The 17637-nt window shown below is 40.7% G+C and overlaps 1 protein-coding gene across 4 annotated transcripts in view; it reads right to left on the bottom strand.

Annotated features, from left to right (window-relative positions):
* Positions 1 to 1180: 1180 nt before the first annotated feature.
* drd2a (dopamine receptor D2a) overlaps positions 1181 to 17637 on the bottom strand; it is an 85173-nt gene continuing 68716 nt past the window's right edge. For all 4 annotated transcript variants that reach the window (XM_078427025.1, XM_078427024.1, XM_078427022.1 and 1 more), the window contains 5 exons: positions 15206 to 15342; positions 11379 to 11575; positions 10353 to 10439; positions 8059 to 8398; positions 1181 to 6778 (listed from right to left, as the gene is read on the bottom strand). In XM_078427025.1, the coding sequence (XP_078283151.1) occupies positions 6582 to 6778; positions 8059 to 8398; positions 10353 to 10439; positions 11379 to 11575; positions 15206 to 15342 (958 nt within the window). In that variant the 3' untranslated portion in view covers positions 1181 to 6581. The remainder of the gene's footprint in view (positions 6779 to 8058; positions 8399 to 10352; positions 10440 to 11378; positions 11576 to 15205; positions 15343 to 17637) is intronic.

Raw genomic sequence — 17637 nt, forward strand, 5'->3', positions numbered from 1 at the left:
GTTTTTCTTTTTGCCGCAGCAAAAGAACGCCTCAGAAGCGTTAATAGTAATTGTAAAACATGATCTACACAGGTGAAACTGTAACCCATTTTCCAGCTAGATGCCCATCATAAATACCCAACTGGGAATCAGGAGAAGAAGTCTAAGGTAGGTTTGGAAAATGAAATGTTCCTCTGCACCCTTGCATGGAAAACTTCAGGCTCTTCAGCCCGGAGATATCATCTTGACCCCTTTTAGCCCTTTTGGTGTTCCTATGAATAACCTGCTACTGCTTTTGTTATTTTGTAGTGAATTTTTGTATAACAAGCTCCCCCAAACAGCTATGTGATAATGGTCAGTTTCTCTGTTCTAATGAATAAGTGCTAGTGAAAACATTCTGGATACGTCTCCAGCCCCATTCTAAAATCATCTCATGCAACCTTTTACACCAATCGGATAGTACAGTTGAGATCATGGTTTAATGTCACCTCAACAAGTTCAACATTGCATTGGTAAGCAAGCCTGGATTTTGTTCTCAAGTCTCTAGAATGGGACTTGAATCTTTGATCATCTGATTGAAAAGCAAATGTGCTGGCACTGGCAAGAATCAAATGAGGAACTGCTGCTAGAACCAGCGGGGATTCTAGCAAAGCAATGCCATTTATTCCGTAAGAAATCAAGTATCTACTTTTAGACGTCAGCAATGCATGTTTTGGATAGGATTCTGTAACTTTATAATGTACTAGACCAAGTGGACCCGTTAGGCCCAAACCTCCTGCATTGGTGCAGCACCCTCTCCTACCCCCCTCCCCCCTCCCCCTCCCCCCTCCCCCTCCCCCCTCCCCCCTCCCCCCTCCCCCCTCCCCCCATCCCCCTCCCCCTCTCCATCCCCTCCCCCTCCCCACTTCCCCCTCTCCTTCCTCCCTCTCCCTCCCTCCCTCCCTCCCTCCTCCCTCCCTAGGAGATAGATTTAAACTTTAAAATGTGAATAATTTAAAAAATATAACACCGATTTCAATAAAACGACTTGCTTTATCATTAAAGTGATGACGGTGAGTAAGGTGGGCCTAAAATTGTCAAGCTATCGCGTACCATTTTGCCTGTAGTTCGATCACAAATAAACAAACAAACAAGTTTTAGTATATAGATTCCATTTTGAAGAAGTATTTAGTGAATATTTATATATTTAAAACAATCCTTATTTAACTAAGTTACAAGTTACATCTCAGCTATGCATGTAACAGTCACAGCAATAAAGATATATCCAGCAAGGACTATCTACTTGTCTCAGCACGGTAACACATTTCTGTGAATTTCTCAGAGATTGCCCCTGGAAGCAATCTTTCTTTTCCTGATGTTAATGATCGGTTCACCTCCAGAGAAGTACCAGAGCTAATGCCAGGGGATCCAGGACAACCATTGAGATCAATCATTTCTATATAGAAGTACAAGTATGAAATCCAATCACCCATATTTTGGCCATGAACAGTTCCATCAGGACAGCTTTTCTTGCTTGGATTTTACCCTCCTGGCTCGAACCCCATGATTTGCATGTAAACAAGACTAAGTTGATTGCTCAGACTGTATTTCAACTCGTTACTGTTCAGATCCTTTAATATCATGATGCTTGTAAACAGCTTCAGAACAATTCGTTCATTGAATGGCAAGAAATATCTAGCCCACCAGCATGATAAATATATTGAAACCAATTAACATGAAAGTACTGCTGCTTCAATTTTTTTAAAAGTAAAGGGAATGCAGTGAGATTATGTTTTATTTAGAGATACAGCATGGAAGCAAGCCCTCCAGCCCATCGAGTTTACGCTGATCATCAATCATCTGTTCTCACTAGTTCTGTTATCCTACTTTCCCTCCCACACTAGGGGCAATTTATAGAGGCCAATTAACCTACAAACCCGCATGTCTTGAAGATGTGAGAGGAAACTGGAGCATCTGTTGGAGATCCACGTGGTCACAGGGAACACCCAAGGTCAGGGTGAAACCGAGGTTTCTGGAGCTGTGAGCCAGCAGTTCCACAAGCTGAGCCACCGTGCTTCTCAATGTTTGGCAATAGCTGTGCATAAAATGGCAATGCAAGCTTGGGTGACAATAATACTGCATCACAGCCTTCAGAATAACTCTGCTCAGTATACTGGAATCACCAAATGGAAAAATATGCTCAGGATGAATTCCAAATCTGCCAATCTACATTATTACGGCCCTTGCACTTTTTCCTCTGCACTTTCCCTACAGCTGTAATAGTATTTTCACTTTGAAACTATCAGATGTACATATTTATGGTATGATTTGGCTGGATAGTATGCAAAACAATGTTTTTCACTGTGTCTTGGTACACGTGACCTTAATAAACCAAAACAAAATATTGGTGGTGAATCCAATTCTATTTTTGCCAGACTACTTATTCTAATTGTTTTCTTGGCATAATAGCATTGTATTTATATCCAATGTTCATGGTGGGGCAAACATTAACTAAATACCTTTGAACTTTCAGATCAACCACATTGCTGTTGGTCTGGAGTTACTTATAAACCAGACCTTGTAAGCATAATAGATTTACTTCCTGAGAACCAGGTATATTTGATGAGAATTCTTAGTTTTGTGCTTATCGCTGCAGTTATTCTTTTATATTATTTAATTACGAACTTAAATAGCAAAACACATATGGTGGAATCAAGTCCAGGGATCTAAACCAGTAAATTTATGCAACCACACACATTTTTGTTCATGTTTAGATATTCACAGAAACCCCATCTCCAAGGAATTATCACATATTGATGACTTTGTACTGCACAGAATAATATATGCAACAAATCAGGCATCATTCCATCAATGCATTTTGTTGAATGGACCAAGAGCAAAGTATTGGTGTTTACATTTCTGTCCCATCTGTGTGAGATCTGCCTGGTCTATATTAATGCCACAGCTCCATAGCAGAAGCGTCCACATTGTGGGGTTGGAAACTGGATGTATCCTGAGCTAATTCTGCTACCACCATTGTCTATTGTACAAGTGATGGCTCCCACTGATTGTCGCCGGAGGCTTGCGCCCTTTTCAGGACGGACGATGACAGTGATGTAACATTTGAAACATAGATGATGGACATGAAAGAAGAAGGTTAATGCTGCTTGAAACCGTGGAACAAAGAGGAGCAAAACCTGACAGAGCATTTGCAAAATGAGCAGGCAATACTCTGACGGTTTTGAATAAATGCAGTAAATTGAATTTTTTTAAATATGCAAAAGACAGAATTGAAATGGGAAGAATAAATCTAATTCAAGAGTCAGATTATTGCATAAAATTTGGGTTTGGATTTTTGTACTAAATTTACTATCAGAGGAATGGTCCAGCAAGCAAGTAAAATAAATTACAACTTGCTGCACAATAGTTTCCACACTATTCATTCTAGCTTCATATAAATAATTTACTGTGATTTTTACTTTAACAAAATGATCCAGTGGATAGGCCTGTGAAATAACTAATGATCAATTAAACACTTTCCTCCTATTTTACGGTACTCTGCACTCTGGTATGATGTGGTTCAGATTTGGTGGCCAATATTGGTTGCTCCTGATGAGATATCATATCCATGTGATGTTCAATAGTCCGCTGGTGGAAATGCCTCAGTGCTGGGCCCAGGAAATCAACAGAAAACTGGTTTCTCTGTCAACTAATTTATTTGCTTTACGGCTGCAGAGAAATGGACAAATGTGGATGGCAGTCACTAGAGGTATTTTATAAAGTTAATATAGTGGATAAAACATTTTCACATGCCTCCATGGCATAGCAAACACTAATAGTGAATAATGTCTTCATTTAATGTTTACTACACAAGTACATAATTGGAACACACTACATATCTATAAAGATGTTTTTTGGTCATCCTGCAGCTCAGCTAATCAACGCTCTATTCTTTGTGTTTGCTGCTTTGTGATGTTATTTCTTTGTTTTACTTGACTGTTATCGAGCAGCCTTAACAAGACTCGGCATCGACTGACCATCCCTAATTACATTTTGTGGCATGGTGATGAGATTGCAGAAACGAGTTTATTGTATAGAATGGAGGCTATTCTGCAATGTGATTAGTTAAGGAGTTACAGGAATTGACCCATGAGATTTAAAGGAATGGCAATATAATTTCTAGTCAGGCTGGTGTATGTTTTGGGGAGCAGAGTTGGTGTTCTTGCGCACCTTTTCTCCTCCACTGTGTTTGAGTAAGTGTGTTTGAGATAATGTACGTCCAAACAGGGTTGGCAAGTTAATGTTCTGCATCTTGTTCAAGTGGTGCACCTTTCAGCCTTGGGATGGGAATGAAAGCTCGGGTGATGGAAGTGCTACAGACCGATCCTACATGGTGATCAGATTCTGGCGTGTTGGTGGCGACTGTACTTGTTCAGGCAAGTGGAAGCATTCCCTTGTACTCTGAACATGACTATATGATGTAGAAGCAGAATTAAGCTATTTGGCCCATCGAGTCTGCTCTGTCGTTCAATCATGGCTGATCTATTTTTCCCTCTCAATCCCATTCTCCTGCCTTCTCCCCGTACCCCGTGACACCCATACTAATCAAGAACCTATCAATCTCTGCTTTAAAAATGTTCACTGACTTGGCCTCCACAGCTGCCAGTGACAATGACTGATTTGGCATGAGTCCTGGAGATGGTGCAAAGGCAATGGGGTATTCAGATGCCCTCGCATTGCTCTAATAAGCCTACATATGATTCCATTATGTTCGCAGCAATGCATGCAATGATTGGATTGATATTTCAACACTTTTTAATGCTTGTGTCTTCTGTGGGGGGAAGCACAGTATATTTCCATATCGCTCAGTTTGTGGATAGTGTGCAGGAGAAACAGCAAGCTTAAGAAATTCAAAAAGGACAAACCAGCAAGAAATATAGGCACAGGAAGAGTGAACTACAAAGGTTTGACAGCAGATTCTAGGTCCTTTGTTGACACTCTTCTGAACTAATGTGTCTTATTAACTAAAGGTCAGAAGATGAACTCTTTAACCTATCACATAACGTATGTTGCCGTTTGGATCCTTCATTTTAAAGTCATAACATGACCATTGAAAATTGTGAATATTTTGAAGATGAAGTGAGTGGAAATGTTTCGACTCTTGGTGGTGCCATTGACGAATTTCCATCCTCAGGAATGTTGACAAGAAATGACGACAAAATCTTTGCAACCAACGTGGATTTTCATTAATGCCCTTTTACTGAAATCAGAAAACATTATTACTCTTTTCTGAAGCTGCACCAAGCATTGAGAAAGTGCCACACACCATCAAAAATGCCTGAAGTACAATACAATATCTGAAAGCCCAATGAAATGATATAGCTGATATAGATATGATTCCAGGGAATTAAGTCAGAATATCTCTTGGTACAATGTTGTCTCAAAATTGTTCAATCTTCATGATTAGTATTATATCTCTTTTAATATGTTTTTCTTCTCCCCAATGAATCCTCTCCATTTTGGGGAACTGATACATTAATGTACGTTACCCAAGTATTTTATGACCAGTTGTCAGGATATGAGCTTCACTTTATTGCCGATCCCTACTTGCCCATGAGGAGGTGGTGGGAAGCCACCTTTTGAACCATTACAGCCAATGTGGTTAAGTTATTTGAATGAGCAAAAGGACAACTAAACATTGAAGGCCCGCAAACTCTCTGATCTTCGAGGCCATCATAGCCTCTCTCTGAGCATTCCAGGATGAAGCCATTCATATTTACCCTCACTAGACACAGATCAGCTACTGATAACAAACTATTGCTTTGTATAATGTTCCAGCTGCACTTTATCCGATCGATGTGAAAGGGGACATTTCACTCAGTGTGGCTCGAGTCTGATCTCAATTTACTTTGCCCTAACCCAATGTAGTCTGTTCACCGTTAGTAGAACCTTGTGATATTCCTATCTTTAGTATGCTAATTCTATGCTAGATATAAGCAGATACCAACCAGTCTTACAACCTTTAAGATTGATCTAAAGCAACAAATTCTTAATGGTTGACAAAGCAAAAGTTTCCTTTTTCCATGCCGATGCATTGTAGTGGTGGACCACATGATTCATTGCCATGTTATTGAGCAAGTTCCTTGTTGCTCCAAGTTTGTGTTGTGAAGTAGGCAAGTGGAAGATGTCCTCAAAGTTTTGTCCTCTAGTGCTGACAATCCCCTTCGCATACTATTTACCACTACAACATTTTGATGATTCACCCGAATACAGAGTTCAATGACCCACTAACCAACTTTGCATGGTCATGAAGTGATAACTACATGGACATTGTGGCCATGCAAATGGACATTTCACATTACAATGTTGAGTATCAGTATTGAAAAGTCAGATGACATCATGTGTAAAGAGACTTGAAGCCCCATCAGGTTCTTGATGGATTAATTATTTTCTTCTCTTCTCCATGCCTTTATTAATCCATAACGACACACAAGATAGATTCAGTTCATGTTTAAAGAAGTGGTGTCCACAGTGTGTCATTAAAAAGCAAAGCTATCTTTGAACACTTTCAAGGTAGAACTTATAAAAAGGAAATGTGACATTTTATGTCCTTTGGCAGTGCTTTAGCAGTGCAGAATTTTGATGAAAGCTTTCCGGAACTCTATGTTGAAGGTGGTGTAAATGATTGGGTTCACAGCACTATTGACATAACCCAGCCAGGTGAAGGCACTGTACAAGGCTTGAGGGATGTTACATTTTTTACAGTGCTTGTTCAGGATATGGGTAATGAAGAATGGCAACCAACAAATAATGAAGACTCCTATAAACAAGAGAAGCAGAGATTAAAATCTAGCATTGAAAATTCATGAGAAATCCAATGAGTAACTATATAATTAAAAAGATTTTCAATGGATAGCTGTAGAGAAGACAGTTTTCCTGTTGTGGAGGAAGGCAAATTAAGCGAGACAGTATAGAAACATAGAAACATAGAAAATAGGTGCAGGAGTATGCCATTTGGCCCTTCGAGCTAGCACCGCCATTCAATATGTAAGAAAATAACTGCAGATGCTGGTACAAATCGAAGGTATTTATTCACAAAATGCTGGAGTAACTCAGCAGGTCAGGCTTACTGATTCCAGCATTTTGTGAATAAATACCGCCATTCAATATGATCATAAAATCAGTACCCTGTCCCGGCTTTTTCCCCATATCCCTTGATTCCCTTGGGCCGAAGAGCTAAATCTAACTCTCTCTTGAAAACAATGTACAGTGGAAAATTGGACATGAAAGACTTCAATAAAGAAATTAGAGGAACAAGGCTGTTTCTGTGCTTTAATTAATGTCTAATTCCTTACTTTGATGTCACGACACTGATAGTATCCAGCATGTGGGTTTCTGTTCAATGGAAATCATGATATCATAGCCAAGTCCAGAATGCAAAAAAACTATGTTTTCATTGTCAAAGGAACGTATCCTCAATTTGTCTGATACACATGAATGATGTGTATCAGAAATTCAGTAAAGTTGCCATGACTTTGATGGGCTAAAAATTATTTTGTAGTGTGGCAATTTTGTCCAATAAGAAATTTAATTGACAGCATTTCACTAAACTACACTCTGTATTTAGTTCAGCACCGGGGTAGTCATGCACATTTATTTCGGGTCTTCCATCAGCTCGTGGCTGATATGCAGAGAGCAGAGCAAATAAATGTGTCACATCTGCTCTAACACCACTTTGACATCCAGACCTGTGAGTGGCAATTGACCTCCACACTAATGAGGAGTGAAATCATTAGTTAAAGGGAATCTACCTCAGCAGGATTGTTGTTAGGTAGCGGGGTATTGATCTTCAACAGACAAGTTCATTCAGTATTTTGGTTGGTGATTGCTCTATTCTCTATACTGGCTGTGGAGGGAGAGGGTGGTGTCAAGAGATCCTCTGGGGACACCATGGACTCATTCCCCTCCAATTTAGAGACATTTATATTACAAATGGTTAGAAACCAAACTGACGCAATGAACAAAGAAGGAACACAAAATGCTGGAGTAACTCAGTGGGCCAGGCAGCATCTCTGGAGAGAAGGAATGAACAATACTTACCAAGGACAATAGCCAGCATCTGAGTGGCCTTCTTCTCCTTTTGCTGGGACATCTTCTTTCTGCTCATGGTCTTGAGTGAAGTTTTTGTTTTACCATTCGGCATCGACTGGATTTCAAAAGCTTTGGTCACTTTGTTTATATGTTTAGGGTGACCATTCACAGGGCTGCCTGCCGGTGATGGCAGACTAGAGCTCGCGCCCTGGTTGGAGGGAGTCGGTACAGCCAGCTGGCGGCTGGCGGCTGCCATTTTGAGCTTGGTCTTCTCTAGAGGGGGGCTGGCAGAAGACATCATTTCCATCTCCATCTCATCCTGGTGGTTTACGGCCTCCTGCACCAAGATCAAATATCCCAACACAACACCAAATAAATACCCAATGTGCATGCCAGACTAGTGGAAAGTAATAACAATTAAAATAGACATGAGTTGTTATATTGTAGGAAAAAAACTGCAGATGCTGGTATAAATCGAAGGTAGACACAAAATGCTGGAGTAACTCAGCGGGTCAGACTGAAGAAAGGTCTTGACCCGAAACGTCACCCATTTCTTCTCTCCAGAGATGCTGCCTGGCCCGCTGAGTTACTCCAGCATTTTTTGTCTACCTTTGAGTTGTTATATTAATCACTTGGTCCAGAAACGTTGGGTAGCACAGTGGCGCAGCAGTAGAGCTTACAGCACCAGGGAGCGGAGTTCGATCCTCCACCAGGGTGGAGTCTGTATGGAGATTGTATATTCTCCCTGTGACCACGTGGGTTTTCTCCGGGTGCTCTGATTTCCTCCCACATTCCAAAGACGTACAGGTTTGTAGCCTAATTGCTTCTGTCAATTGCCCCTGATGTGTAGGATCGAAGTAGTTAGTGTATGGATGGTCGTTGACCGGCATGGACATGGTGGCCGAAGGGCCTGTGTCCACACTGTACCTCTAAACTAAACTAAACAAGAAGAGGTCATTCAGCCTCTGAAGCTCATTCTGTCGTGGACCCAGGTGCCTCAACTTCATTGTGTTCCCTAGTTGAGTATCCCTTGGTACCTTTGTACAGTGCGTATTGCATGATGATATGTACCAGTATGGAGTACTGGCACCTCTTAAAAAGGTGAAGTAGTTTGGGGCAGTTGTCTTCTCTATGTAAAGGAAATTTATTCTACTTATCAATGAATTCTTACTTTCCAGAACATGGAAGAGAAATAGTTTCTCAGGTAGAGACAAGAATATGATGAACCTGTTTCTCTTTAGGGAACAGAGGGTAGAGGAGAGATTATGTGCTCAATATAATAAGGACATTTGAACCATTTTGCTCAGATAAAACAGTTCTACATTGGCAGTAACCAGAAAATATAAATTTTAAATAGTTTTCACAAAAGCCAGCAATGACATAAGAAGACTGTTTTAACCCAACAGGCTCTTAAGGGGAACACAAAGTGCTGGAGTAACTCAGCAGGTCAGGCAGCATCTCTGAAGAATGTGAATAGGTGACATTTCACAGAGTGCTGGAGTAACTCAGCGGGTCAGGCAGCATCTGTGGAGAACATGGATAGGTGACGTTTCACAGAGTGCTGGAGTAACTCAGCAGGTCAGGCAGCATCTGTGGAGAACATGGATAGGTGACATTTTGGATCGGGCACCCTCTTCAGACGCTCAGGAAGTGATTCTATGGCCAAAAGATAGTAGAAGTAGACTCAATATTAATCTTTTAACAGAAATTGGATCTCCTATTAAAAAGTCAAGATTTGCCAGATAACAAGGAAAGAGTAGGGAGCTACGACTTAATGGCCAAATGGACTCTAATACTATCCCATTCTATAATTCAACTTTTAGAGAATTATGTCTAACAGAGGAATCAGAAACAGTATCAATTTCATCTTGATGAGATGCTCTGACTAGGCAGCAGCCCAATAGAAGTAGAAAGTTTTCCCAAATTATGTTAGTTTGTCCAGAAGAGTATTGGTTCAGCCCATGCTTACCTAAGGTTAAATCTCAGTAGGAAAAAAAACTGCAGATGCTGGTTTAAATCGAAGGTAGACACGAAATGCTGGAGTAACTCAGCGGGTCAGGCAGCATCTTGGGAGAGAAGGAATGGGTGTCGTTTCGAGTCAAGCCCCTTCTTCAGACGAAGGTTAAATCTTAGCTTATTGTGAAGCAGGAGAACCAAAACAAGCAGGTAATGAGTCCCCGAAGTTGGCACTGGGTGACGCACAGTAATGTGTAATTAACAATACAAGTTCTAGCTGTTTGTTGCTCTGGTAGCTGGGAGTGACTAGACAAAGTCAACACAATGGTCAAACTATGGACACTCACCACTTTCCTCTTGTTGGTGGGGAAACTCCCATTTGATTTCACAATTACTGTACAGAGCTTCACATCTTCTGGGTGGGTGCATTTATCCTAAATGCAAAAATAATATGTTTATTCCTCCATTTGAAGTTCTCCCTATACTGAATAGTTTTCTAACAGGCCACCATTTAAATTCTAAGCTTGGCAGAGGTAATAAGGTATTACAAATCAAAATACTTGTCCAAGAGATTGGAAGTGAGATATATTTGCTAGACTGCACAACATGAAATACTTTGAAGTAGAGCTTAATTGTAGCAGGAAATTGGGTGCTACTTTTGTGAAAATTAGCATCTCAAAAAGAGAAATAAAATAAATGAGCACGTGATGTGTTCTTAGTAAAAATGGTCATGGGAAAAATCCTGCCTGGAACATCGGGAGAATTGTCTCCACTTCCAACTGTGCAACAGGAATTAGTTTAATTTGCAAACATGTCATTGGAATATGGAGGTGGAAGGCTCCAGTCTAAAATAAGTCACCTACAGCAATGCAGTACTTCCTCGAATACCATGTACAATTGCGCAGAACTGTGGTGCAACTCGTAAAACAGCTTCCTCACAGCTTCATTGGCTGGAGTTTGCAATGTTGTCTGTGTGGAGTTTGCACGTTTTTCATGTGACCAGGTGATTTTTTTCTCAGAAAGGTGTGAGTTAGTAGGTCGATTGGCCACAGTGAATTGCCACTAGTGTGTATGTGAGTGCATAATATGAGAGAGGGTACAGCAAGGGATAGGGTGGAAAAAGATGTTGAGAAAGTGCATTAAAGAAAACAGGTTAGAATAGAATTATTGTAACAAATGGTAATTGATGGTCAGCGTGGACCTAGTGGGCTGAAGGGCCTGCACCTGTGGTCTATCTGTTTGATTCTAGAAGTCTCATTACAGGTCGTGAATCTAAAACTCATTCTTGTACCTAATGTATGAAAAATAGCTGTAAAAATGTGGAAAAACGTGTCTCAAAACAATTTAGAAGAACATAGAAAGTTTTTCTTTACCTTTAATGGTGCCTGAATTTCCGACTCAAACCTGCTGCTTCGCTTGGTGTTCACTCGCTTTCTCCTTTTACGCAGCACCACATAAATCTGCACATACACCAACAGCGTGACGATGAAGGGAATGAAGAACGAGAAAATGGACGAGTAGACGACAAATTCGGGGTGGTGAATAAGGCAGGTGGCATCATTCCTGGTGTCTGTGATTTAGAGATGATTCAAAGATTATTCCCACATTCATTAAGTGAATGCTGACCTTCATAAATCAGATAAATAAATAAATCAGATAAATAAATCAGAAATAAGGGTCTCGACCCGAAACGTCACTCATTCCTTCTCTCCTGAGATGCTGCCTGACCTGCTGAGTTACTCCAGTATTTTGTGAATAAATACATTCATAAATCAGATGTACTTCACATAGTTCCCTGATGGGGAATCTAATGGAATGTCAAATATAAGAAGAATATTTTTTTCTAAGCTGGAGGATCAAATTGCCTTGAGAAATTGTATTTTTTCCTATTAATAATTTCAGAGTTGGTCGTGTATTTTCATATTTAAATATTTTTCAAAAATTCCATCCATTCTTTGCCCAACTTGTTGCCTTATGCCTAATACTCTTTACAATGAATTAAGTCACTGCTGTAATGCAGGAAAAACAGAACAGAATTTGTGCAAAACCAGCTTCCACAAACAGCAATGTGATAATGAATAAGTCATTGTTTTTGTTATTCTAGTGGAATAAACATTGGCCAGGACACCAGGCCTGCTCGTCCTTAACTCCAGGCCTGCTTCACCTTAACTCCAGGCCTGCTTGTCCTTAACTCCAGATCTGCTCGACCTTAACTCAAGGCCTGCTCGTCCTTAACTCCAGATTTGCTCGTCCTTAACTCCAGGCCTGCTTCACCTTAACTCCAGATCTGCTCGTCCTTAACTCAAGGCCTGCTTGTCCTTAACACCAGGCCTGCTTGTCCTTGAAGAAATGGGGGAGATATTAAACAATTTCTTTTCTTCGGTATTTACCGAGGAGAAGGATATTGAATTATGTGAGGTAAGCGAAACAAGTAGAGTAGTGATGGAAATTAGGATGATTAAAGAAGAGGAGGTACGGACACTTTTGAAGAATATAAAAGTGGATAAGTCTCCAGGTCCTGATAGGATATTCCCTAGGACATTGAGGGAAGTTAGTGCAGAAATAGCAGGGGCTATGACGGAAATATTTCAAACGTCATTAGAAACAGGGATGGTTCCGGAAGATTGGCGCATTGCGCATGTTTGTGCCTTTGTTTAAAAAAGGTTCTAAAAGTAAACCTAGCAATTATAGACCTATTAGTTTGACGTCTGTGGTGGGAAAATTAATGGAAAAGATACTTAGGGACAATATATATAATTATTTGGATAATCAAGGCCTGATTAGAAACAGTCAACATGGATTTGTGCCTGGAAGGTCATGTTTGACTAATCTTCTTGAATTTTTTGAAGAGGTTACCAGGGAAATTGATAAGGGCAAGGCTGTGGATGTTGTCTATATGGACTTCAGTAAGGCATTTGACAAGGTTCCACATGGAAGGTTGATTAAGAAGGTTAAATCGTTGGGTATTAATAGTGAGGTTGCAAGATGGATTCAACAATGGCTGAATGGGAGATACCAGAGGGTAACGGTTGACAATTGTATGTCAGGTTGGAGGCCAGTGTCTAGTGGAGTGCCCCAAGGATCTGTGTTGGGTCCACTGTTGTTTGTCATTTACATTAATGATCTGGATGATGGTGTGGCAAATTGGATTAGTAAATATGCAGATGATACTAAGATAGGTGGAGTAGTTGATAGTGAGGTAGATTTTCAAAGTCTACAGAGAGACTTGGGCCTTTTGGAAGGGTGGGCTGAAAGATGGCAGATGGAGTTTAATGCTGATAAGTGTGAGGTGCTGCATTTTGGTAGGACAAATCAAAATAGGACGTACAGGGTAAATGGTAGGGAATTGAGGAATGCAGTGGAACAGAGGGATCTGGGAATAACTGTGCATTGTTCCCTGAAGGTGGAATCTCATGTGGATAGGGTGGTGAAGAAGGCGTTTGGTATGCTTGCCTTTATAAATCAGAGCATCGAGTATAGAAGTTGGGATGTAATGTTGAAATTGTACAGGGCATTGGTGAGGCCGAATCTGGAGTATGGTGTGCAGTTCTGGTCGCCAAATTATAGGAAGGATGTCGACAAAATGGAGAGGGTACAGAGGAGATTTACTAGAATGTTGCCTGGGTTTCAGCACTTAGGCTACAGAGAGAGGTTGAACAGGTTGGGTCTTTATTCTTTGGAGCGTAGAAGGTTGAGGGGGGACTTGATAGAGGTTTTTAAAATTATGAGAGGGACGGACAGAGTTGACGTGGGTAGGCTTTTCCCTTTGAGAGTGGGGAAGATTCCAACAAGGGGACATAGCTTCAGAATTGAGGGACAAAGGTTTAGGGGTAACATGAGGGGGAACTTCTTTACTCAGAGGGTTGTGGCTGTATGGAATGGGCTTCCGGTGGAAGTGGTGGAGGCTGGCTCGATTTTATTATTTAAGAGTAAATTGGATAGGTATATGGATAGGAGGGGATTGGAGGGTTATGGTCTGAGTGCAGGTAGATGAGACTAGGTCAGGGAGAATGGTCGGCGTGGACTGGTAGGGCCGGACAGGCCTGTTTCCATGCTGTAGTTGTTATAAGTCTTGACACCATGACAATGCCCGGGACGACACTCCAAAATGGTGATGAGATGACCTAGAAACAGCATTATATACTTTCTTAGGGACCAGCTCTGATCTAGATTTTACATTCAGGACTGTCAGGTGGGACTTGATCACTGGCACTGAGTGGCACTGAGATGAGAGTGAACTTCATGTTATTACTGAGCTGAATGGAAATGGTGTGACACCAGCTGGCAGCATGGTTAACTGATGCACCAGTGTCTTATGTCACTGGATGGATCTCAAGATTTGTTCATAAAATCATGGAAACAAACAGCATTTGGAAGCCATTGGGTTCGAACTAGCCAGAGAAGAGCTATTTAAGATAATTCTACTTGAATGTCAATCTCAGTCTAACCTGCAGCCTTGCAGTTTAAGGAACCATGTATTCATCTTAAACAAAGCAGTGAAAGCACATGAATGAAAACAATGATTATAAGGGCATAAGAAAAAGGAGTAGAATTAGGCCATTCGGCCCATCAAGTCTACTGCGCCATTCAATCATGGCTGATCTATCTCTCCCTCCTAACCCCATTCTCCTGCCTTCTCCCCATAACCTCTGAGACCTGATCTATCTGTTTCTCTATTGTTTTTTAAGAAAAGCTTATCTGCCATTTAGTAAATGATCTGCGTGTACATTTGCAAACTGTGTATTAATGTGTTCTTAAGATATGGATACCATTAAGATATGGATACCATTAAGATATGGATACCATTAAGATATGGATACCATTAAGATATGGATACCATTAAGATATGGATACCGTTAAGATATGGATACCATTCCAAGGTTGAGCCTAAACGCTCCTCATTACCTGCCTTTGGCAGAGCAGTGGTGGGCAAGAGAAAAAATGTTTTAGTTGCTAACAAATTTTAAAACATGCATTGTTTCTTAACGATGAACATTTAATTGTTTCAATCATAAGATAGAATAATATCTCAAATAAGAAAATAAGAATACTAATGAACAAAAAGCCCCATCTGGTCTTCTCTAGGGCACTTGGTTGACATTTCTATGGTCACATCAAATGTCATAATGTGACTGCACATTTACATATAGGTTGCTATCATCACCCTACGACAGGAAGAAATAAAGCTCATTATAGCTACCTGTCTCATTCAGCCCAAATAGTAATGGGCAGGATATGGCAAAGGACAAGCCCCAGACGATGGAGATCATGATGGTGACTCTGCGCTTGGAGCTGTACCGGGTATTGTAAAGCATTGGCATGGCAACAGCCGTGTACCTGCAACATAAGACAGTAAATGACAAAAGCGAGCTTTGTTATGCTCACTCTGCTCCATTTTGCTTCGTATTTTTTTTATCTCAAACACATTTTAAACATTTGATTGGATAACATTTAGATTTTCTATTGCTTTCTAATTCTGCAGCAATCATTAAAGGCAAATATTTAAAAAGCACAAACATTTGACAAGTTGGAAATCTGAAATAAAGACAGAAACCGATAAGGATAGTTAGCCGAAACTGGACAGTTCTGATAAAGGGATACTGATCTGAACTATTACTTCTATTTCCTTCTCCACAGTTGCTGCCTCACCCGCTGAGAATATCAACAGTTTTCTGCTTTTTATATCAATTGTCCGTAATTCTCATCCTCACTCATTCAACCACCAGAACGGGTCCACCAGTTATTTTGGAACTGGCCATATTTTAACAGAACAGAACAGATCATGTGATCAAGGAACTGCAGATGCTGGTTTATACCATAGATGGACACAAAGTGCTGGAGTAACTCAGCGGGTCAGCCAGCATCTCTAGAGAACATGGTTATGTGATGTTTCGGGTCAGAACCCTGAGTCTGAAGAAGGGTCCCGACCTGAAACGTCATCTATACCTTTTTCTCCAGAGATGCTGCCTGACCTGATGAGTTACTCCAGCACTCTCTGTGTATCTGCTGAAGATCATGGCTGATCTGCTTTTTTAAGGCCATCTGGTTTGGTTTTGAAACCTCCAGTACGTTGACTGCTTTCACAGTTTCTGCTCAGTTCCAAGCACAATCTTTCTGTGGAAAAGTGCTCCAGATTTGTGAAAAAGTGCTACCTGGTAAGGAAATTTGATATACTGTGATTGATGAATTAGGGAGGACTATTTAGTTTTAGTTTAGTTTAGTTTCGAGATGCAGCGTGGAAACGAGCCCTTGGGCCCACTGAGTCCACACCGATCAATGATCACCCTTTCACTCTAGTTCTATCCTACACACTACAGTTTACAGAAGCCAATTAAACTACAAACTTGGGAGGATGTGGGAGGAAACCAGAGCACCCAAAGAAAACCCACACGGTCACAGAGAGAACGTATAAACGCTGTATAGATAGCATCTGTACTCAGGATGGAACCCGGGTCTCTGGTGTTGTGAGATAGCAACTCTCCCGCTGGGCCACTGTGCCGTCCTTTTGTATTTGTATTTTATTCAATGGGATGAATTGGTTTTAACACCATTTTAATTGGGAACTAGAAAACCACTTAAGAGTAGCTTTGGAAATTGACAAGCAGTAAAAAAGCTGCCTTGGAAAAAAATATCCGGGGGGGGGGGGGGGATAAAAATTGTTTCCATGTAACCTACCGACAGTAATCATGCATCATTGCATCTTGAGAACATGATCTGTCCGATTCACTGCAGGTAGCCTTTGACATGGACCTATTGAGAAGGTTCCATCGACATTTGTGCAATTTCATGCAGCTTTTAATATATATTTTTTGCATTTATAGCTTATAGCTTTTAAATTTATAGTCATTAAAAGGACCTTTACTTTTGACAATCCTCCAGGAGGGAAACAAAACTCTCTTATTACGAGTCTGAAACTCTCGTAGGAACGCAACGGAAACAGATCCTTCAGCCCACTGAGTCCACGCTGACCATCGATCACCCGTGCACACTATTTCTATGTTATCCCACTTTCCTTTCTACTTCCCACACACTAGGGACAATTTAATGAGGCCAATTAAACTTCACATCTTTGGGATGTGGAAGAAAATTGTAGCATCCAGAAGAAACCCATATGGTTACAGGGAGATCATGCAAACTCCATACAGACAGCACCGGTAGTCAGGATCGCACCTGGGTCTCTAGCGCTGCATTCCCCTCTCTCACTATGAGATAAAAAAAGATTCTCTAACTTTACCTTATCACAAATTTAAATTATCATTAACACCCCAATTCGATCTATGGAATGACAATCATATTCCACATCTAATAGTGATCTGTGCTGCCACATTTTGCTGAGGTGATGGAGGCAACTTTACCTATTGATTCTTGACACATTAACGAGTGACTGATGATCTCATAGAATGAGAAATCGTCTGAACCTCATAAACCATTCGTTGGAGTCACTGATTCATATTCTAGATTGCTGAGCACACTAATGTTAGACATAATCACAGATAGTATTTAATGCAATAGTCTCCATGTTCAGCTTGTGATCATCTTCACAACTGCCCCTGGTTCTGTGACATTCGATGCAAGCATGGTTTGAAACGCACAGCTGGTGCTGGTGTATGCCTTGGTCCACTGGGCATTCAC

This window comes from Rhinoraja longicauda, chromosome 32 (assembly GCF_053455715.1).
Source record: "Rhinoraja longicauda isolate Sanriku21f chromosome 32, sRhiLon1.1, whole genome shotgun sequence".
Taxonomy (NCBI): domain Eukaryota; kingdom Metazoa; phylum Chordata; class Chondrichthyes; order Rajiformes; family Arhynchobatidae; genus Rhinoraja; species Rhinoraja longicauda.